This window comes from Oculina patagonica, chromosome 4 (assembly GCF_052425735.1).
Source record: "Oculina patagonica isolate OP01 chromosome 4, crgOcupat, whole genome shotgun sequence".
Lineage (NCBI taxonomy): Eukaryota > Metazoa > Cnidaria > Anthozoa > Scleractinia > Oculinidae > Oculina > Oculina patagonica.
The window spans coordinates 20290105-20312999 of NC_135761.1; the positions used below are offsets into that span (position 1 = coordinate 20290105).

The 22895-nt window shown below is 39.7% G+C and overlaps 2 protein-coding genes and 2 long non-coding RNA genes across 5 annotated transcripts in view; 3 read left to right on the forward strand and 1 right to left on the reverse strand.

Moving 5' to 3' along the window:
* Positions 1-978: 978 nt before the first annotated feature.
* LOC144651874 (origin recognition complex subunit 6-like) lies at positions 979-8264 on the forward strand. The gene is made up of 6 exons (XM_078511924.1): positions 979-1335; positions 2891-3054; positions 5735-5815; positions 6247-6362; positions 7225-7293; positions 7832-8264. Exons 1-6 carry the CDS (start codon positions 1147-1149, stop codon positions 7984-7986), a joined length of 774 nt encoding a protein of 257 aa, XP_078368050.1. The 5' UTR covers positions 979-1146; the 3' UTR covers positions 7987-8264.
* A 732-nt stretch (positions 8265-8996) lies between these two features.
* Positions 8997-22895, reverse strand: part of LOC144651650 (uncharacterized) — a 38908-nt gene continuing 25009 nt past the window's right edge. The window contains exons 16-22 of the mRNA XM_078511596.1: positions 21807-22054; positions 13783-13942; positions 12803-13201; positions 11764-12044; positions 10818-11022; positions 10003-10200; positions 8997-9196 (exon numbers count right to left, since the gene is read on the reverse strand). Of these exons, the coding sequence (XP_078367722.1) occupies positions 9057-9196; positions 10003-10200; positions 10818-11022; positions 11764-12044; positions 12803-13201; positions 13783-13942; positions 21807-22054 (1631 nt within the window). The 3' untranslated portion in view covers positions 8997-9056. The remainder of the gene's footprint in view (positions 9197-10002; positions 10201-10817; positions 11023-11763; positions 12045-12802; positions 13202-13782; positions 13943-21806; positions 22055-22895) is intronic.
* LOC144651979 (uncharacterized) lies at positions 17429-19554 on the forward strand. 2 transcript variants are annotated; one of them, XR_013570390.1, is made up of 4 exons: positions 17429-17946; positions 18309-18409; positions 18708-18971; positions 19228-19549. It is a non-coding gene; the product is annotated as an uncharacterized LOC144651979 (long non-coding RNA). The 2 variants fall into 2 exon arrangements; XR_013570389.1 differs by lacking the exon at positions 18309-18409 and having other exon boundaries at positions 19228-19554.
* On the forward strand, positions 19580-20352 carry LOC144652001 (uncharacterized). The gene is made up of 2 exons (XR_013570405.1): positions 19580-19764; positions 20070-20352. It is a non-coding gene; the product is annotated as an uncharacterized LOC144652001 (long non-coding RNA).

A 22895-nucleotide genomic window follows, 5' to 3' on the forward strand; every position in this document is an offset into this window, starting at 1 on the left:
TCGGATTGGGAAACTTGAAACTGTTGCAACGAGCAACAGAATGAGCGTACAGAATGGTAAGTTCACACACATTGCTAGTTTACTTGGGAAGACTTCTACACAACCTGTACGCCAGACTAGGGCTACGCAGTTCAGGATTACAGTACTAAGCACATGTAATTATAAGCCGCTACAGTCTCAAGAGGGTAGCAAAGGGGGGTGTCATGATCCCGTTTCACGTACAAATTTTAACCAAATTCACGCGTCACGTATACTTGAAATGAGAAGTCACGAATCACGCGTCTTTTCTAGCTATTTTCACGCGTCCCGGTGTAATTTTTGCCCTACTTTCACGCGTCACGGACTAATTTTTGCCCTTTTCGCGTGTCACGCATAAACCCTTTGTTACCCTCTCCCAAATCTAGGGCTTTCCACAAGTTGCTCGGCAACTTTTTGGCAACTTTTCATGTTTCGAGCAACTTTTTTCCCTTCGAGCAACTTTTTTCTACTCGAGCAACTTGTTGCATTTTGGGCAATTTCCAGACCGAAGATCTCCGAAGATTATCCGAATGTTGTTTAAAGGCCATACGAACGTTTCCGAAGATTTACGAAGTTTGGCGAAGATTTTCTAGAAACGTCCGAAGACGTTTCAACTTTCGGCTCATTCTACATTAAAACATTACAAAAACTCCTCAGCAAACATGACGTCATCATTTTTCAAATTTTCCCCTTGATATGTTATTTAGATACTTTTTTGCTGTAAAATTGCATAAAACGGCTTAGAAATCTTTTTTTTTTGTTTAGAAATCTAACCCACAAAGGGAAATAAGCATATATTTAACGAAATTGTCTTGATTAGAAGCAGCGTTTTGGATTTTTTGGAGCAACTTTCGAGCAACTTTTAATATCAGAAGCAACTTTTTTGGAGTTTTGGAGCAACTTTTGAGCAACTTTTTGAGAAATTACGGGCAACTTTTTGGGAAATCTCGAGCAACTTGTGGAAAGCCCTACCCAAATCCATCGTGTAAAATATACCCGAACTGAAACTTTGACTATTTTCTCAATTTGGCGGAGGGGAGACTAAGCACCAGCATATTCTCAATCGAGGATACCCTGGGCACTAGCGATGCTTTTGCCGCGAAAATTTCCAACTGAGAAGACGACAAAATGGCGACTGAAACTCTTCGATCTGTATCTAAAAGGCTTGGAATTACGGCAGTGGATGCTTTAAAGAAAGCTGCTGAGCTTGAGCGCTTGATGGATGTGCGCGGTTGTTCTCTGACTTTATCTAGCGTGGCTAAATCTGTGATTTGTCTTGAGATTGCTGCGAGTAGTTCACAAGTCCAGGTCGACAAGGTAAGCGGTGAACATACGTACTAGGAGAAATCAGCCTAAAGTGATACTTAATTGCTATGATTACATCGGCCTTATCGAATTTAAAGTATGTCTGTGATCCAATGATTTCTAAAGAAGCGTAAACCTTTTTATAATTAGCCCACTAAATCCAAATTTGGCAAGAGCGGCCTGTCAAAACATTGGTAAGGTATAAAAGTCTGGGCCCAGTGGCCCATCAGGCCGGAGCTTATCCCGGTTTCTGTAGCATTAAGCAACTAGGGGTATTCTACTCCTCCCAGGATGGGATGCTAGTTTATAGAGGATTACCATGACCTCCAGCATTATTTAACATAAATGTGCTGGAACCCATTTATACACCAGGGTGAAGAGAGGCACTACTGGAGAGAGAGAGAGAGTGAAGTGTCATGCCTATTAAAGAACACAATGTAGTAGCCTAGTCCAGTCCCTGAACTCTCTCTTCCGTGCGCCCTTTATAGGGGTTGAACCCAGGCATGCAAAGAGAGAGTCCAGGATAACTTGCCTGCGCATGCTCAGAACGAACCAATCAGAAGCGACAAGTGTGGCGTCACTTGCTTGGGACGGGCGCCCTCGGTTAAAAATGCTCGCTCAAATGACGAAATCAACTACGCGACCGAGCGCGCGAATAAATGCAAGAAAAAAAACTGTGCTCAATTGCATCCAAATATAATTCAATAAACAGCTACAAAACTAGGAGTAGTTGACGGATAGCGATTTGTGTTTTGGCCGATAGCTTTTAGTAGACACTGACTGGAAAGCTAGGCTTTTTAAAGTTATTCCGGTGATCCAGCTTTAGTACACGGTCGCGTAGTTGAACTCGTCATTTGTGCGCGCGCGTTTTCAAAAGTGCTGCCAAATATGGTTTTTCCCCCAATTTTGGGGGAAAAACTGGCGCATGCGCATGCAAGTTATCCTGGACTCTCTCTTCGCGCGCCTGGGCTCAGCCCCTATGTAGGGCGCGCGGAAGAGAGAGTTCAGGGACTGCACTATGTAGTAGCCTTAAGCAGAAGCCTGACTCAGGCTTGAACCCAGACCACTCGATCTGGAGTCCAGTGTGCTAACCATCGGACCACTGTGCCTCCGGCCCTATTCTGTCAAAACATGGTTGCCATGAATGATGGATAAAAAATAAAATGAGACATTAAAACTGTCAACCTATTTTTTATCCTGGACATAAACTATAAGCATAAGCAATAAGCAAATATCTTGAGAATACATTGTGTTGTTCCAGAAAATATCCATATCCCTCCCAACGAAGGTTTTTGGTTTGAATCCCCCCTTGGAAATTCTAGTTAAGCCCCATACCTTCCTTAAAAAATTTTGGCTTTTGAGACCCCTTACCCCCTTATTTCCACTGACCTTCCATGGGGTGGGTATGGACATTTCCTGGAAGTGTATATTAAATGATCATATAGTTGCAGTTTGCAGTGTTTCATACTTTTATGCATAATTTTTTATTCCTCTACGATTCTTCTTTATTTGTGTTTTCAATAGAAAATACATAATATTATACTTCACCATTTCCCTCTCTTTATAGACTACGGCAATTCGTCTTTCTGGAATGACGAAGAAAACATACATTCATGCTTTCAAAACAATAGAGTGTCTGTTGGGAAAGCAAAAGGAATTTACCATCAAAGATCTTGCTGTGCAGTTTGGTTGCATGGAAGCTTCAAACCTGGCTCAGCAAATTCATCAGAGGTGCAAATGTCTAACTGCATTAAATGTTATTTTTGATTTTTTATTAATCTTAAACTAAACCCACCCGGAAAACTTGCCAGAATGTAACCCACAAGTAATACAATGAAAAATTTATGACCCCTCTTTTAAAAAAAATCCCTGAAATATCACCAAATATTACTTCTTAACCCAAATTGAAAATATATTGTGACTTATTATATTATATCATTATATGCATTACAACTCCACCGCGCTTTAAATGTGTACCTCAAATTTTGAGGTTATTAAGCATTCATATATTCAAGCTATTGTTTAAACTCATTGCCTATTCATTCCGATGTATTTGCCGACAAGCCGGCAAGCTTCCAAAGATCGCGAAGAGCGCAACATCTTTGATGTAGGTGAGAAGTATATCTTTTGTTCACAGACTGAAAAATATCTCCTGGGAATCTGCTCGACTGATTTTATTTTCTATCACTTTCAATGCTAGGAAATGTAATTCATTTACTTAAAAACTGCAGAAGTTTTACGTAAATTACGTGCGCAGTAAGGATGCGCATAAACAATTAGCGCGAACGTCCTTAAGCGAAGATTATATTTATTAAGCTTAACAATTGTCGGCGAAGAATATTAAAACTTGGCGCGCGTGCAGCACGGTTTCACATTACAAGGCTAGGAAAATTGAACGCTTAATTTAGTTTCCTGTGTTCACAAAACTATAAATCAATGTTTAACGCGCATTTTTGTGCGGAAAAATAAAAAATCAAATCAAATCCATTGTTTGTTTTTTATTCTGCGGGATACATACTTCATAGACGGCACGGGATAGACGAAAACGCTAAACTTTAAAAAACAAAGTGATCACTCAGCTTAGATAGACTATAGAGAACTGTCCTTGATTAAAATCTCTTTTATGTGCACTAAAAACGCTTCGAATAAAATACCAACAACAGAAGGAAGCGCTTAACTCTATAAAAAGCGATTTTGGAGCTATCTGGGCATAATTAACTTTGTAAATCGAGCCCGCCGCTACGCGCTCAGCGAAAACAAAACTAAAATCGCCTACAACGATCAAAATAGCTCTTTCAAGATCTCTTTTTAAAGCTCTCAACAAGCTCTTTATTTTTTGAATCAATATAAAAGCGAAAAATACATCGCAAAAGGCTTCAATCTGCAAAATGTCTGTAGTGGTTATCGGAAGTTCAATCACAACTCAACAACAAAAGGATACGTTCACAACTTCATTCGCTCAGGGAAGGTTAATTGCGCTATTGTTACACTCTTTTGAAGTCACTTGGGCGGCTTCTTCCAAAATATCTCACCTTTTTAGAAACGAATAAAACCGAAGTTGTGCGACACAGTTTCGGCAGCTACCGAAACTTATACCCAAAGGAATAAATGGAGCCTTCAGACTACAATTTCCAGCGGTATTGCCCATTTCAGAAAGACACATCTAAAGCGCGGTGAAGTTGTAATGGCTTATTGACTTGTTTCCTAAAAGTACCTACCCTTACTGGGAAACAAATTTATTATGATCAATCTTCCCAAATTTATCAGTGATTGATACTAATCAAACTAATTTACATTGTTAAATAACTATAGAAAATTCCTTGATTGTTTATACTGACATCAAGGAAGGGTAGTAAATGGTCCTTCGAAATTACTCTAAAATGTCCAATTACTTTTCTTGAGACTTCCTGAAAGTTTTAATTTCCCTTGCAAGGCTACAAAAGTCTTGCACTTGCAGAAAAGCTGCTGGGACCTGTTTACATGGAGGGAGGGGGCAGTGTCCCAGCTAACCGAGGTACCCTGGGCAAGCCAATTTTTCTTAGGTTTCAAAAAACACATCGAAGTGTTTACATGCTAGACCCGGGATGGCAGACAGGGTAACCTGCCTTCTCAGGGTAGCCTTTCTAGTTGCCCGGGACACCTGTTTAGGCAGGCTATCTTTTTGCCATGTAAACTGTAATTATGCCAGGGTTATCCTGACTTCCTAGGATAAGTCTCTACACGTGTTCTTAAATTAAATTTGAAGTGAATAGCATAAAATGTAGAAATTCCGATCCCAAACAGTGCCATTTAATCAAGTTTAGTTTTTTCTGTCCACTGGAAAATATTTCTTTGAGCAACAGCTAATAAATTCAAAATTTTCGTAGGAATGATAATGCTAATTCACACAAAAATAAATTTAATTTCAGTTTGGTGGTCAAAAGACTGTTGAAATCCCTAGAAAATGTATGCAGTAAATTTCTAAGTGCTAATGGACATTAAAATAACAAAAGCTTTGAGGACGGCTAGCCTTGATTCAGTAAAAAACAATTTTTTCTTCAATCATTTGGAACTACATGTTTTTCCCACATTGTGACAAGCTTCAGTGACTCTGTCTCAACTCGGGTAGAAGGGCTGTAAATTCTGCATGTCAAGGCGGGCTGTGTTTCAGTCCTTTAGCCAGGTAACTCAGTTAGCCGGGGCACCCTCTCTCCATGCAAACAGGCTCTTAGTCTCCCTGTCTTGCAAGTAACAGATTTACTATTTGCGACCCCTCCAAAAGAAGGTAAAATAGTCTACCACCATACTACTGGATCTAGATTGTACTGGACAGCCCCTAATCAAAATTATCTGTAGAAATAATGCCCATCCTTTTCAATCAAATTGCAGGTACCTAAGCACCATAAATAATTGCAATATAATTTTCAACCAGGTATAAACAAGACTTTGTTCAAGAAGTTGAAGACATCAGTCATCCAATCTTTGTTGCAACTGCGCTATACACGGCTTGCAAGTATGTTTCAATATTAATTAACAATTAGACTATGAGCCCAAGTTTTCTATGAGCGAATAGTGAAAGGCGCAACAGAGTTGACTATCGCTCATAGAAAACGAGGGCGAGTAGTCTAATTGTTTTAGTAGAAACTGTAAAGAATTGTAGTCCAAAACCTACAATTTTATGAACTTTTAGGCCAAAAATCAAGAAAAATTGACCCTGTAAAGAGCAACGCATACACGATTGTGTTCTATCGGCGAATAGAAAGCAATGGGAGAACCAATCAGATTCACAGATTTCCAATAGAACACAGTTGAGTTTCTACTAATAACTATTATTAATTAATGATCATTTAATCAACAGAATTTGTTAGTCAATAATGTTATTGACAGTTTGTTGTCTTCTTATCTAAACAGTGAAATGAACATTCATTCCATCATTTTTTTAAGGTATAAAAAGATTAAAATAGACAAGACCAAGTTACTGAACATGCTGGGTGCAAAGAGGTCAACATTTGACAATCTGCATAAAAAGATGGAGAAAATACCTGACATGTTAGAATCTGGTAAGACAATTTTTCCATTTCAGTTATGAGTAATTATATGAATACTGTAAATCCAATATACTGTTTCTTGTCACTTATCAACAACAGATTTTGGAATTTATACCTCTTAGGGAAAAAGTGAAGTTAAGCCCCCACTTTCCCCCCCCCCCCAAAAAAAAGGACGACTTGTTATAGAAACATATTCTTACTAGGACCATCTGCAAACAAAGCCTTAGACTTAAAAAGAAATGGGAGACTCAGCCCAAGGTTGCCAGTAACCCCCGATGCGAGTAGAAGGGAGCACCTGTTGAAATTCTGGTTTAGTGCTGCGGGGAGGCGGGTGGGAAGTGAAAAGAAGCGTCCATAACACCGAAAAAACTGAATGAGCTATCATTTTAAGGGAGTGGCCTAAATAAGGGTCCCTTGCCATTGAGAGTCATGATGGATTGCCATGGACTGCATGCCGTATGCTAGGGTTATTGAATCAGCGTTCTAAGGCTATTTTGTGAAGAGCCCCTAGAGAGAATAGCTTTAAGGTTCTTTTTAAATTTCCAAAAAGCATCTCCTTTACTTTTATTGGAAGTCCTTCTTCCCATCCCTCCCTCCCTTGCCTCACCCCCTTCCCCCCATTTTGCGCAATCTCCCCACCTTCATGTGATATCCTGTTTCACACTTACAGTGTAGATTGTGGGAAAACAAGCAAAATGTGTAGTGTTCATGCAGTAAATGAGAAAGGGGGGGGGGGGGGAAATGACAAGGACTAGGAAGAAGGATTGCTCCCTTCATTCCTTTGCTTGTTTGTTTCTCTGACCTGATCATATTGGAAAAGGAAAAGCCAAGCACATAAACTTATTATATGTTTTCCTTTTTTTTCTTTTTAAAGCTGAAAGCAACAAAAGGTCTACAAAAAGAGGTTATGGACTTCTAGAGAAAGTAAATGAGATAATTGAAGGTAGGTCCCTATACTCTACAGTGATGACCCATTAAACTCAGAACAATTCAAAAAAGCCTCAGAAGCGAGATCCATAAGAATAAACCACAACAGTAACGATGGTCTAGACTTTCTCTCATGAAAAGCTCTTTTTACAGTGTTTTTAATGTTACACTAGAAACGTTTTCAAGCAAGTTATCCCGGAAAACTCGTCTGGTATAACACCCTGAATTGAACGAGTCTCGCAGCGTTTTCTTTGCAGGCGGCACTGTACAAGTCAAAGCAGTAGCAAGTTTCACTTTTCGCAATAACTGCAACAATGCTGTGGCGATTGGTTGCCTGGGATGTTATACTTTGCAACGTTTCTTTCGTTCCCCAATCGGTATAGCGCAGCATAATTGCGACTGAAACAAGTTGGTCGACGTTTTATTCCAAAATAAAGTACCCAATTTTTTTGTTTATTTTTAACTTTTCAAGCTGTTACAGATTTTTGGCGAGCTTAGAATTTGACATGCAAGTATTGTTTTTGAGTTCTGATTAGTGTATTTACTTTTCACAGATCAGTCCCATTCATCTAAACAACCAAAGGATGATGAAGAAGGGACAAATGCCGAGGACAGGGAATATGAGGAATGGAAGAAAAGAATCCTTGAATCTGCAGCTAAAGCCATGCAGTCTGCAGGAAAGAAAGATAAAGTGAAGAGTAATTCATAGTACAGTATTTTGTAATTTATACATTGTGGTGTTACAACTCAACTTATGAACTATTAGTTTTGGAGGGACTTGTGTTTTGGAGCGATTTTGCTCTGACTCATTCAAAAAATGGTTCAGGTTATTTGGTTACTTTTTTCTGCCTTCGGCCCTTTTCTCTTGATATTGTCGTAAACCAATCAGAGTAGGGACGCAGCTCTCTTAGCCAATGAGCTTCAACTTGGCTTGGTGGATGTAATTTTTCCCGCCTTTTCGTTCCTTCGACCTTCAGGGATAATCGGCCAAGAAGCCAATAAGGAAAAAGAAGAAAACGACCGGTGGAAACGTGTGATAAAAATTATTATTTTTGTATTTCTAGAAAGTGTTCCCTATTTTAAATGTGGGCTAAAGCATGCTTTTGTTCTGTACATATAAGAATATTTATAAAAAATAAAGTTAATAAGACATTTGGTATAATATATTAATAGTTGTGATTTATTAGTTATTTTATTGCAATTTGTCATAACCCCGTCATCCCGGTATTTAAGAGAGTGTTTTGCGCATACGGAGTGCTAAAGGAGATCAAGTCGGATAATGGACTGCCATTCAACAGCCATAAAAAGTGACACTCGGATGAGCGAAGGACAACGGTAACGTGAAGCGGTTTATACAGAGAGAAAAAAAAAAGACTGCTCCGCTGCGGGAAAAGTGCACAGGGAACGTAGAGCATATTGGACAACTTAAGATCCAACTGTTGGAGTTACATCCCATGGGTCAATAGACAACCTAAGCATTAGGATGGTCCATAATCATGACCTAGAAAAGAAATACGCCGACAAAAGAAGACATGTTACATTTTTTTTTGCTACGAGTCACTTACTCAGAAATCGCCTTCGTTTTGTATCCAACGGTATCGAAGTCGAAAGGAGATCTCGAATTGAACTCATGGCCGGCATTCTTATTGGTTTATGCTAGACTGGTCGCGTTGTTACAAAACGGACTTGTCACTGCGCAATTACCAAATGACAACACGCTACAAAACAAAACAACATTTATTTCCATATTGTAGCTGGGCGCGCAATACAGGGTACTGTTCATAGCATGTTTGCCTTAATCCAGTAGTACAGTTTAGCAATGTTAGTGTACACGCCGTAATACTGCCCAGCGCAGCCCCATCCCCAGCTGGTCGTGCCCACGAGATACCAGCGGTCGTCCTTCTCACAAACAAGAGGACCTGGTAGAGATAAAAAAGAGCATGTTGTTGCAAGTTACTGTAGTACTGGCCTCGTAATCGCCTGCGCCAACCCTGCCGCGTGTTCGTCGAGATAGGCGGCTACAATTGCAAGCTAAAACGAAACAAGGAAGCGGCAACGACTACGGGGAAAAGATGACCACGCCCTCGTGAGCTCCTCCTCCTCTTGAACGCTGCATAGTATCGATAAAATTTTCTCTTGATATGCGAGGAAGACAAAAAGGGGCTTAGCTACCGTATACTTGTTACACTGTTCGACTAGGTACATCAGCTTAAGCTGGGTTGATAAGTAATTCTCGGCTCAGTCATTTATCAGCTCAAATAATTTTCGAAACTGCAAAGTGAGCTGCAGTGTGCACTAAAAATTGAGCTGCAGTTTTCCTAAATGTACGCTCGCGCTCCCCTTTCTTGAGCTACTTTTGTGAATGTCTGTTCAGGATGGTGCAAGTCAAACGTGTATAACTTCGCAACAACATATTTAAGAGTTTTGTTGCTTTACCTTTCCTGACACTTCTGCAATTTTCCTAACATATTATATAGTGTGTTTGAGTTAACGTTTGACAACGATAGCAATCGGCTCTTTAAGAACCAAAACCTTTCCCAAGAAATCTCAGTTGAAGTCTGTGGATTAAATCTTAGTGTGAGCAGTACTTTTATGTGATGTTGTTTTTAAAACTTCACAAAAAGTTTTTTTTTCAATTTTGAATGTTGGTGCTCTTGCAAGTGAAAGAGTTTTATCCAATAAGAGAACAGTTTATTTATGATATATTTGAGAGCATCACTTTTACCTCCACTATCCCCCTGACAGGCGTCAATTCCTCCTCCTGAGAACCCAGCACAGATCATATTGGATGTTATGAGCTCAGGTCTGTAGTTCTGCTTGCAGTTCTCGTCCGAGATTATGGGGACACTTGCCTCTCTTAAAACAGGAGATGTACTGCCACCTTGACGGGTGCGACCCCACCCTGTGATGTAGCATGGTGTCCCTGTGCAAGTCGAACCATACAATGACATTAATGAACCGAAGACGTTTCGCCAAACAGCATACCTTAAAGTTTTCATGCCATATTTGAATTTCCAGTATAGTGTGAGCTTAATTATGAAAAGAGAGTGACTTCATTTTTAAACTTTAAAAAATGTAAGCACAGCCATCCTCGCCTGGATTTTTAATAAAGAATCCTCCGCCACGTTTTTTTTGGTTTGAATAGTTTTTCAACAATCAGCACTTAGGTGTGCCGGAATGAGAATTCGCACTCATCTGAAATTCATTGCCAGGCAATAAAGGTCAGCGATGATCTAGCCTTGACAAGGGTCTTTGGTTCAAGGAGCCGCCATCTTGGAATTAACCGCCAGCGGAGATCCTCGGTACGAGGTTGCTGCGACCTTGTCCCCAGGGCGCTTTTCCCGTCAAAAGTGGAAAGGGCCACTTTCGAAGGGAAAAGTACCCTGGGGACGAAGTTGAGGCTGCTATCGCTGGTGCAAACAGTCAAAGAGGGCGAGACATGTTGGTGAAAAAAGATAAGAGCTGAATTCTAGTTTTTGCAACCGTGCAAGCAAACTAGTCTCGGAAGGATTTTCTCAGAAGGTTTAACGACACACGTACCTGGTGGGAAATCAGCATAACTGCTTTGCAGGCACGCTGGTCCCACGCGACTATTGAATTTGGCGGGAGACGCCAGCTTGATGACAGCAATGTCACGATCATGAGTAGCCGCTACTCCGTACGAGCGATGCGTGTACGCAGCGGCAATATCAATGTCTTGCTCGTAACCTTCAGTGGTTTCAAAGTGGTGCTCACCAAGGCGAACCTGTGATAAAATAAACACATGGACAGATTGTGTTAGTACTGTATCTGAATTTCGTCCCTACCCTATATTTGGATGCCCCACAGCTAGGTTTAACGAGTCGGTTTACAAATTCTCATTTCATAAGTCTACCAGCGCGACATGAGAATATCTGTAGTTGTTAACTCTAAAAACATCATAGGTCCCCTTTAAGGAATAGGTTTTGTTGTCAAGAACTAAAACTTGCATGTAGTACCCTTACAGAGAGAAGGGAAAGGACCTATTTAGAGAGAGACTTGATTTTTGTGGTATGTTGCAGGCCTCAACGAGTAAGGTAATTCACGGTAAAAAAATGTATAAGCCTTGACGTGATCCAAGCAATAACAGTCTATAACAGTCACTTTAAATTCTCTCCAAAAGCAACAAAACATTCTTGCACGCTCAATGTTATTCTTTCCGGTCATGCTATCTGGAGAAGAATGGAGTACCTTTGTTGACATATGTTATCCTATAAATGAGAAATGGGACCTTGATGGGAAGCTGTTATGAAAATCGTGCGAAGATTGTTCGAAGAATGCTCAAACGTTTCCGATTATTTTTCCCGAAGATTACCGAGGACTTACGAGTGTTGTTGCAACCGTTCTTTTGGCAAGTCAGTTGCAGCTTGCGAGGAAGCAAAGAGTGTTGCGTGACAACCTGCAAAGAAGGATACTTCGAGAGAGAGAGGAAAGTGTAACGCAATCAGTGTCGAGACACAATACCCACCTTGTAGTCCTTGATAAAAGTGTCGATACTGGAGGGGATGCAGTGTGCAGCTGTTACCACGTGGTACGCGGAGACCAAAGTTCCTCCACAGTCTTGAGACTTACAAGTCTTACACATGATAGCAACTTGCCAAGGCCACGCCCCTGGGGTTGCGACCTTTCCTCCTACGATTTGACCGACGCTCAAACCGGCAACTGAGCGGTTGGTCACCTTCACGCCACAGGAGACCGGAGGAGGGGGAGTGGTCGTAGGGGGATCGGTCAAAGGATCCCTCGCTAGAGCTGTATAAGGAAACAGACATTCCAAAACACTTGTGAATAAAAGAAAATAAAAATGTTTGTGTATTGGATGAGACGGATTATATCTGTTAGAACAGTATTCTAATGACTGTCGTAATAAAGTCAATAAACACGTGACCAATCAAGAGTTTATAACGCATTAAGTCACTGCAAAGCGCGGGAAAACGTGCAACCGGTACCAAGCGAGGGAAACGCATATATAGGTACAAGCCAATTGAAGTCCCGTTTGATAGTGTTTTTTGCAACTCCTGATTGGTTGATCAGTAAGGTAGCATGATTTCTCTGAGTTGAAGTGCATTACATCAGCATTTTTAACCAATCACAGATTTCCAGACGGTCGGAAACCTCTCAAACAGATTAACATAAAGGTCGGTTTAACTAACCTGGTTTACAAATGAAGGGTTACGGGTGCGTGCACCGCTTGCCTATCCAGTCAAAAAAAGCGAGAGAAACAATAGCCACGCGAACGCTTGAGGGCGAGAGTGTTCTTGCGGCTTTTTTTTTCTCGCTTTTCGCTTGACACGCTAAGGGAAAAGAGGGTCTGCTCAATTCTATAACGTAAGCGAAGAGAAGTTGATCTATAAGCTGCTTTCATCACAGATTGATCTGTTGTGGACTGATTAGTATGGTTACTGGAAACTGACTAACTTCGCATTGGCGATTAGTGTAATAAGGTTGCTTGGTAACCATGGGACTCATGGGAGAATTCAAAAAATATGTATTAGTGACCTTAAACTCACCGATCTCGCATATGAACGGGTGTTGTCTAGCAAAAACCCCTGTACATGCAGTATCCAACCAGCCACCACTATATCTGTACATCTCCACACAGTCTTCATTACCAAACAGGTTGTTGGGCTCATTGCTGGTCCACTGGGTGTACGTGAGTGGTTCCCCGTTATCCCAACGCGAAAATGCGCCTGAAGCGTCTCGACGAAGTCCAATCCAAACCGCGTAGTCCCCGGTAAGCTGAGAAGTCATGCTCTTGATGAAGTTATGTTCTTTAGCGTCGTTAATGGCGACGAGAGTTCCGCCATGTTGTTGGCAGCGAGCTTTTGCGGCGTACCAGAAAATTTTTTCATTGAATGCCTTGTAGCAGGATGTGCCAAATTTATTCCAGCCTGGTGAGCAGGTTACTTCTGTAAAAGATTCATACGACATGAGTTTACGGAAACTAACCTAAAGTTTATTCCTCTGAAATGGAACCTGTCCTGAGATTTTTGTCCAACTTTGCCTATTAGTTAAGCCTGGTTTTCACTAGCGACGCAAGCACAAGCGCAAGCACAAGCGGAATCACGCAAAAAGGACAAATTTTGATCCTTGTGCTTGTGCTTGCGGCAAGCACAAGCAGAAGCATCGAAATACAGTGCGCTGGTGCTTTTGCTTGCGTCGAAGCCGTTTTCACGGTAAAATAAGAGCGGTTATCCTTGCGCTTGTGCTTGCGTCGCTAGTGAAAACCAGGCTTTATTTATCTTAAAGGAAGTTTAATTTTGAAATAAAAATATGTTAGGAAGCAACAACACCTTGTTTATACCCAATAATTCTTACACTCTGAGTGTATAGTAAAGTTATGTAGATCTGTCGTCCTCGTTCAATAGGAGGAGGCCTTGCTATAATAAGAACATGAGTAAAGTGCACTTAATGGAATAAAACGCATATTAATGAGAGGATGTTGTCCAAGATTCTGCAATACTGAGAAATCCAATTTTTTAATACTTGCCTTCTATCTTCGTTGCAGGAATGATTGTTGTTGTAGTCAGTGACATGGGCGTGGTGGGTGCAGGGGGCTGAGCTGCAACACATTTGCCAGGGATCAGTCTGATCTCGTCCAGTGCTATGTCACTTCTATACCCGCTACCACGGACAGCTTCAAACACAACCTGTGTTAGAATAAGACAAAAATGACATCAATCGAACTGATGACGGTTTTCACTAGTGGATAACTAGCTTACTCTCGAATCTCCTGGCAGAGGTGAAACGATAAGATAACACAAACGTTAGGATTAGCTGCATCCAGATTAAGTGTCTAGGAGTGTTGCTAATGATAATCCATTGCAGATTAAACCCCAGCATTTTCGCCCCAACAGTTCGTTGGTACCCACATTTATAGTAGCTAGTGCCTTACCCTACTAAACCATTATGATTTATCACTCAAGGAAGAAAAAATCCTCCAGGGGGTGGGGTGGTACTCCATGTAAAAGCCGTATGGGTATGTGCAGTACCGTTGGATTGAGAAAATGAGTTTACCGATTTTCAGTGATTATATTCTTGGAATTAAAATTTATTTATTGTAGCAAATGTAACCGTTTTGTATTAGAAGAAAGAACAGGTACGGGTTAGGTAAGTCTTCAGCAGGGGCTAAAGACCCTGCCCGGGCCCCTTCTATTAAAAGACCGGCTCCCGATGTTCAGGAAGTGATTGACAGTAGCAGGAGCGAGTTGGTAATGGGCTTCCGATTTTGGCTTCCCTTTGCATGGAGTGCCAGTGCAATGAAGGTAGTTCCCCAGACTTATTCATATGTTGCTTCTAAACAGTTGGTCGTGAGATTTACGTGTTCCGTTCATGACAAGAGTAGACAGAGTACACTGACACAAGAAATCCCGCAAGGGCTCGACCCAGGCCTCTTGATCCATTGGGCCACTACGCTAATCAAAATGAGACTACTTATGGCCTCAACTCTTTTCGTTATTTTGCATCTAAGGCCTGGAACTCCTTACCTAATAATTCACTATTGGATGAGAACCTGTGAAAAACCTGTGAAAAACCTGTGAAAAAGCATGTGACACAGAAACACCCTCTGAAAAAACATGTGAATTTTGCAAGGGCTAAATTTTGTCCAAAAATCACAAAATTTAGTACCTGTGAAAAAACCTGTGAATTTTAGGACCTGTGAAAAAACCTGTGAAAAAATATGTGAACAAAATATGAAAAAAATTCACTTTTAAAACCTGTGAATAGACCTGTGAATTAACCTCTGAAGAAATAACATTAAAAATCTCTCAACAAACATGTGAAAAAACCTTTCAAAATTAATAATCAATTAATTTAACTATCAAGGAGTGTTATTGTAAAAACAGTATAAAAGTCTGCCAACATAATTTAACACAAAAATGTACAAATGGACAAACATACAGTTGAAAGCCAGGTCACAAGACTTGCAAGATTTCATCAGGCCACACCTGACTCTATCTTTTGTAAGGACTAGACAGGTCAAACAATTGAATATTTTGTTTGCTTGTGTGCTATTGTGCCACAATTAAAGTCAAATTACATGTATGAGTGGGTTTGTAATACCAACTAGGGCTCAAAATAACGGCCAGTCAACGGACAATGTCCGGCCAAGATGATAAATCATTTGTCCAGACAGATGTTCAGTTCAGTTTGCCAGTCATTTTGACCAGTCATGCACTGGACCAGAAAAATTTGTTATACCAATTCGTAATTCTAACAACCTTTTTAACATATTTTGCTTAATATGAAGTATCAGAAAACTCTACAAGAATCCAGGGAGGGGAGGGGGGGGGGTGGGGCACTCAAAAAAGTTTTATACGGGGAGGCTCCGCCCTAAGTTCTAACCCCTTTAAATATACCATTTTTGACAGAAATTGTACCCCTTTTGTATACCTTTAACTGAAAAAGGTACCCCTTTCATATACCTAAGAGAATGGCGTGGACTTAAAATAAGACGTTTTCTTGTCATTTTTATGTAGCGCTTAATAAATTAAAATAATACAGCCATAAATTGCGTCTGTTTGAAATATTTTAAATAAAGGCCCTTTTAAATAGCCAAATGACAGATTTCCATACCCTTTCATATACTTAAACTAGTGAAATCCCTACCCTTTTATATACCTGAAGCCTAAAAAAGGTACCCCTTTCGGGCGGAGCCTCCCCGTATAGGCCATTATAGGGAGTACCCCCCCCCCCCCCTGGTACAAGAGCCGTGTAGGTTTGTTCAAGTCAGTACTATACTTCAATATTATGCGAAATGTCAACAAAAAGAACGTGCATGAAGAAATATTTGAAGTTGGTAAACAGGTATTTCATTCAAAAAAGGTGAAACAACGTGAAAGATGACTGAATTTTGTCTCAGGTAATTGACTTGTTGTTATCGCATCCTAAAAGGGTATTGAGAAAACACAGGGAATAAAAATGGAAAGAAAGCAAAGCAACAAATTTAAAATGGTTGCACCCGCCTACATGATCCAGACTTTGACTTCTTTACGCACTTTTGAGTTCAAATAATAATGGAATAAATCCCTTAAATTCAATGGTGTAACATATAATATGCTCAGACATCTTGCTCACCGTCTGCTGCATTTTCCCTTCAGGGCTTGGATTTTTTTGCATGTATATGAATGACATAATCTCATAGGGGGAAAAGGTGTGTACATGTGTAGGGCTGAAACCAGTCCAGAAAATTCTATCCCAGGACAAAAAATATGTACATGGAAATGCTCAGTGTTTTTCACATGTACTCATCATCTGAGTACATTGTAGTATTGGCATGCTACATGTATGTTCCGTTAAAGAAAAAACAAAGCGGCAAACAAAAAACATAATAAACCAAAACCTTGTGAATTGTAAAGGTGACACTTAGTTGCACTTGCTTGCTAAAAAAATAAAACAATGAGTAATGAATGGTACAGCAACAAAGTGTGCAAGATAACCTTTCTTTGCAAAATCTTGCTGTCAGTGTTTGTTTGTTTGTTTGTATACTGTTCTGGGTAACTCTATGCCGGTACTCAAAACAAAATCAGAGCAGATCTGCTCAAAGTTTATACAGGGCTCGAAATTAAAAAGAAATGAAGTTCCCACCTGGCACCTAAGTGGTAAGAAACGTTGCTAAATTGTGAAAACAAACAGATACTAGTTCACAAGTGTTTAAAAATCATTTGTACTAGTAGAATTTAATTAATAAAGGACAGACTATGTTAATATTAGAAAAGAAACTATCAAACAAGTAAGTGTTCTATTGCTAGAACTCCATGTTTAGCCTCGATTTAGCCTGGTTATAAATTGTCAGTATTCAAGGGTGTGCAAAGGATCATGGGGCGATTCAAACAAGGTCGGCCATTTGCAAGTTTTTCCGATGCAAGAGAATCTTTTACAGCTAAGGAAAAGGATGAATTTACTTCTTTTCTTATTTGAATGTTCTAGAAACAAAGATCTTCCAATGTAACTTTCTGGATGGGCAAAATGGCTGAGAAAGTGACTGTTATTCATCTTCAACACAAAGAAAAATAGTCGCCATTTCGGCGACTAAACCAAAACTTTTAGTCGCCAAGGATGAAACGTTTATCGCACTGGAAACCATATCAGTCAAAACTTCGAGCCCTGAGTAAAACAGATAAGTACAAGCTTCTTCATACCACTGGTGTCAGCTTCTTTGCTTCCAGTTTTCGGATTCCAAATCACTTCAATCCAAGGTTTCATTGTCTTTTTCGACACTCCAAATGTTGTCTAAATGTCCTCTTCATTTTTGCGTTAGGTGGGGAAAGATAGTTTTCATATTAAAAATGCACCTTCGTTGTGCCTTCGGATTAACTCTCCTTTCCAGAGGAAGAAGAACTGGAATAATTTCGCCGTCACTCCATCTCCATATTGTATTTTGTAAAACTTGACAAGAACTTAGTAACCCCTCGTTTATGCGACCACGACAAAAGTACAGCGGTGTTCTTAAAAGCATGCTCAGTTGGGGTGGCAGCCGCGTTTTTTGGCGGGCTTTTTACCGCCAAATCGTGAAGAGAATCAACTCATTTCTTCAAGCTGTTTTGCCGGATTCTTGCTGCCTTGAAAATGAAAAATGTAGTGCACAAAATCTCACCCACGTGCACGGAGTTCAAGAAATATCGGGAAAGGAATTCTTGGTATAAAGATGAAGGTAAGCGACTTTTCTTGTATAGATACAGGCCAGTAGGCTAGCGCTGGGAACACCTTTGCGCTCGGACTGTGAGCTTTTTATAAATGTAAATAAGCTTAAGTTAACCTTAACTTTCAAGCTGATTTTTTTTAACAACCTGTACAAATAATACTTTGTTTTTTTACCCTATCAAATGTTTATCCATTGGCAGTGCGTGTACTGAGAATGTACATGTGTATAATTTGCCCTGCCACTCATGATCAGTCAGTACAGCCTGGGGATTAGTTTTACGAGCAAAATCGTTGCACCTTATTCGATTGTATTTTACATTGTAATCCTAGCAAGGGCACTGCAGTTTTAAGATCTTTTATAATTCTTTTCAGCAAAGATCAACGAAGCACCACGGCTGAACAAAAAATCGGCAAATTCTGCAGTGTTATAATCTGGGAAGCGGTTTCACTGTTGCGAGGACAACAATAACTAGGTATTGGTGAAAGACTGAATGAAAAATTTGTGGTGTATTTTATTGTATGCCAGATGAAAACTTTGCACTATATTAACACAAATAAATATCATGGCGCCTGATTTTCAATGTGAAATAGTTGAATAATTCTTAAACAGATGTATGTCTTCCATTGTTAACACTACGGTTTTTATATCCCTGAGCACATTGTTACACATGTTTATGTGTATGTACAAGCTTTTCCTTAAATGAAGTTTTTGTAGAACAAGCTTTATTAGTTGATTTCAATCAATCTAGTTTTTTTATTCCATTTGTTTAGAAATCACCCCTAGTCCAGTTCTTGAAAGATGGAATTTGGAAGACTTACTTCCATATTAATGTTATGGCTAAAGACAATGAGAAAGTTGATAAATATAAAGACAGCATCACTTCAAGCACAGTTCGCAAAACAACAACAGCAATCAAAAGACCAAGCCAGCAACCATGTGAACTGAATATCAACGAGTCTGAAGATGATGAAGCTAGCTTAAACAAGACAATGATGAGTTAAAAAGAAACCCAGAGGAAATTTGACAAACTAAAGGTAAGCTTATGTGTACTGCTGCAGTAGCTACTGCATGTAATTAGTACCAGTACCTCCAACCCAGCATTTGTACATCAAGTATAAGCCCACAGTGAGTCAAACAAGTCCAGTGATGCAGACTCAACTGAATCAACCATTTTTTTAAACTCGCCCGCACTAAAAAGGGATTCTTAAACAGTTGAATTGATTTGCTAGACTTCAAATTATCTTCAAGATGCATTTTGTTAAAAAACAATCACATCACATGATGTTCTAGAACCACCATGAACTAAGAGGAGGGGCAGGTGGCTATGCGCACAAGAATGGCTTTCTCTATCTTATTAACATGGGGCAAAAGCATTCCTGCTTATCAGGCCAGCTGGGGATAATTGGAAGAATTCTGAGCCCAAGATGCACTTGTTAAGTGGTACATTGGCTGTCTAAATGTACGATTGATGGGGATCCTCTTATGTAATAAGCTAAGTACATAGTCATATAATAAAAAAAATGATTTTATTTTTTTATAGGTTGCATTTCTACCTGCTATTTGTAATTTAGTAGTTATTAATGATTAACTTTTCATCAACTGTCCATAATTTGTATAATTGCTTTATTTGTAGATAGTAGAACTCATCCCAGGTTCACATGGGTATGTTTATGCCAACATGTTTTGGCCATGCTGGCCTCCAGATGAGCATAAGGTTCTGGCTGTACAGTATTCCTGCTGAATGCTTTTTACACAAATGAGGAATTAAATGGAGCAAATGGCAAATTGCTAATAATTACTGATCCACACATTTTAAATAAGCATCTGGTAAGCATAAATTTAGAGATCTACAAGTTTATAACTTAGTCTGATTGCCATTAATTAACTTAATACCCTAATGAATGCTGCATTCAATTGATTTGTCACTTCGTTTTTACCCATTTTCTATGCCACTCGATTTACAAGCAGTACAGAAAAATACAAGCACCATTGAACATTTGCAAGACCATTACAGCATTGCAATAACATTAACACAATGATGAGTGATGAGTGTCAAAAGTACATGTAGTTTGAAAAGCTTTGATTTATACTTAGTAACTTGTTTTAATGTCTGTTTTATTGATTTAAAATAGGATTTACATTGAAGAGGACAGGGATGCACTAAATCTACCATCAAGATAAGTCTCTGAAACAAACTTACCACACTTGACTGCCATAAAGGAATTTTATATGGAACTAGCTGAGCTCTTTATTCTTTTGAAAACCTCACCTGGCCATATACAGCCTATAGTGTTAGAAGATACTTAGTTTTCTCTTTATGTACTTAACTTTCTCTTTTTAAAACATCTGGTGTTGAAAAGGTTTCTACTTGACTTTTCCATTACTGGTTATAATAAATCATTGAATATTGTTGAATCTAGATGTTTATTTATTTCTAATACTTATCACCGAGGCTGACGATGTATACTTTTAAGTCTGTTCTCCCAGTGGAATACATAATGGGTTGTCCTAACTCCCGAAATGCCAGAAACCCGAAATGCCGGAAATCCAGATAAGAAAGCCCGGAATCCTAAAACCCAGAATGACCTTTTTGCGTACGCCTTTTTCAAGATAAATACGTGGAAATATGTTATATTTTTGGGAAATTGGAAGTTTGTTACGAGTTGCCATTTACGTTGCGAGTTATTGAATCAAATTGTCAATTTCGATACAAAGTTCTCAACTTCGGCCCAGCTGAAATTCGCAATTCGCTAGTTGAGGAGAAACAAAACATGTTGTTTCAAAGTCATGGCGATATCTGAACTCCATAATTTTAAAGGAAACAAGTTGCGGCGGGAATATTCCAGCGATTCTTGCCGCTCAAGTTGAAAATCGAAAATCACAGTCCGGCTGTATTTTATTTACTGCGCCTCAGCGGTATTATTAAATTTGCTGTGCATTTTCGTTGTTAGTTTTAAAATTTGTTTCTTTTCACACTTTCTTCAATAATCATCTTTAAAACTGGTTCCTTGTTTCTCAGATTTTGCCAAGGTACATCGACAAAATTTTAAAAACTCAAAATCACAGCGTGCTGTAATCACAACATTACAGGATAATATCCTAGCATTCCGCTGAAGTAATTACAGTTGATGCCGCTTGACTGATCCCCTCATGATTTTCGTTTGTTTTTTTTACAGGTTCTGGCCCTGTAAAAGTGCCCGTTAATTTTTAGGTTTTCAGATCTTCAGAATATATAAGTTCTGTGAAAAGCTCCAAAACAAAATTATTTTTCACAGGTTTTCTTATGTAGGAACTGCATTCACATGTTTTTTCACAGGTTTTGACCCTGTGAAACGTTCCCTGTTCACAGGTTTTGAGATTTTAGACCCTGTGAAAAACCCTGTGAAAAAGCTCCCCAAACGCTATTCTTTTTCACAGGGTTTTTCATAGGTTTTTTCACAGGTTGTATTTCACAGGGTTTTTCATAGGTTTTTTCACAGGTTTTGACCCTCTGAAACGTTCCCTGTTCACAGGTTTTCAAAATTTCACACCCTGTGAAAAACCTGTGAAAAACCTGTGAAGAAACATGTGAAAACTTGTAGTTCACAGGTTTCTTCACAGGGTAATTCACAGGTTTTTCACAGGTTTTTCACAGGTTCTCATCCAATAGTGATAATGTAAGATCTGAACCTACTTTAACTGGTTTTAAAAGACTCCTTAAAGGAATCTCCTTTCAGGCATAATGGTATATCTTAACATTTTTTTTTTCATCTAAATATATGTAAATAGATTTTAAATGTATGTTTCTCGAAGATATTAGCATTTTTCAGGCTACTCTAAAATTCGAGTTTAAATAAAGTTCATGTTATGTTATGTTATCTCACACTAACCTGAAATTGTGCTACTGTCTCAATGTTGATCTGAGTACCATCCCACGTGTCTCCCGTGTCAGCATTGTGTTGCCACATAACTTGTTCCGCGGATCCCACCTTGCCGTAGACCTTCAGACTTCCCATTTGTGAACCGTGCATGTTGAACCTAAAAGCTAGGCACGTGGTACCAGTCACGAACGGAGAGAGCAGGCGGGCCCGGTCACCAGGCACCCGAGGATTGGAAGCCTCGGCATAAATGTAATAACCTGGATGCGGTAAAGAAGTAAAACTTATTATCAGTGTGCACAGAAGCATATCACCTGGTGATATGCTTCTGGTGTGCATCAAAATCGATCTCTTAGCAAGTGTTTAGAAATTATGGCTTCGTTTAGTTTCTTTTGCAAATGTTGTTTGGGCTGGTCACGCAACGCTTCCTCCCCATTTCCTCCTCACTCCTTCTCCCCTCAGGGAGAGGCGTTGCGTGACGACCAAACTATCGACTGCGAAGGAGACACCACACATTGGTCACGCCTGGAATTCCTCAATGATTCCTGTTATTGCAGTACCCACGTCACCAAGACCTCATGCTCATGTGTTTTCGGCCAATATAAAGCTTAAAATATTTGTGCTAGAATGCGTTTGGGGGAGTTTCTTAATGGAAAGTTGAGATTTTCAGTAGTTGTGGGCAAGGGGGGGGGGGGGGGGGCGAATTTAGCAAGAAATTTTCTGTCGGAAAAGAAATGCCTTTCACTTTGTATTTGACGCCGGAAGTCTGGGTCGAACCTCATAACGAGGCAAGTTCGTACCCAGTTCCGCACGGGAAATGGTGGTAAATTCAAAATGGCTTCCAAGCTTACCAGGAAGTTCCAGAAGTTCTCTGCTTTTCAGCGACGTTTTCGGCCTTATTTGTCACACAGGATGTAGAAAGTGAATGGTAAGTGTTTACTTAAACCAGCAATTTAGATGTTTGTAACTGATTTACACCAAAACAATTATAGATTTGCAAAGAATAAGGTGGCTCGTACCGGTTTTTCTTGCGTGGGAAGTCTGGTGACTAGCGCGCGCGTCACGCTTCACGCCCACGAGTCACGCGCGAGATTTGAACAG

Bases quoted from the DNA above. Each gene is read 5' to 3' on its own strand.
- LOC144651874 (XM_078511924.1), top strand. From the start codon at position 1,147: ATGGCGACTGAAACTCTTCGATCTGTATCTAAAAGGCTTGGAATTACG. The intron at 1,336-2,890 runs GTAAGCGGTGAA...CTCTCTTTATAG, and splicing joins CACAAGTCCAGGTCGACAAG to ACTACGGCAATTCGTCTTTC. The intron at 3,055-5,734 runs GTGCAAATGTCT...ATTTTCAACCAG, and splicing joins GCTCAGCAAATTCATCAGAG to GTATAAACAAGACTTTGTTC.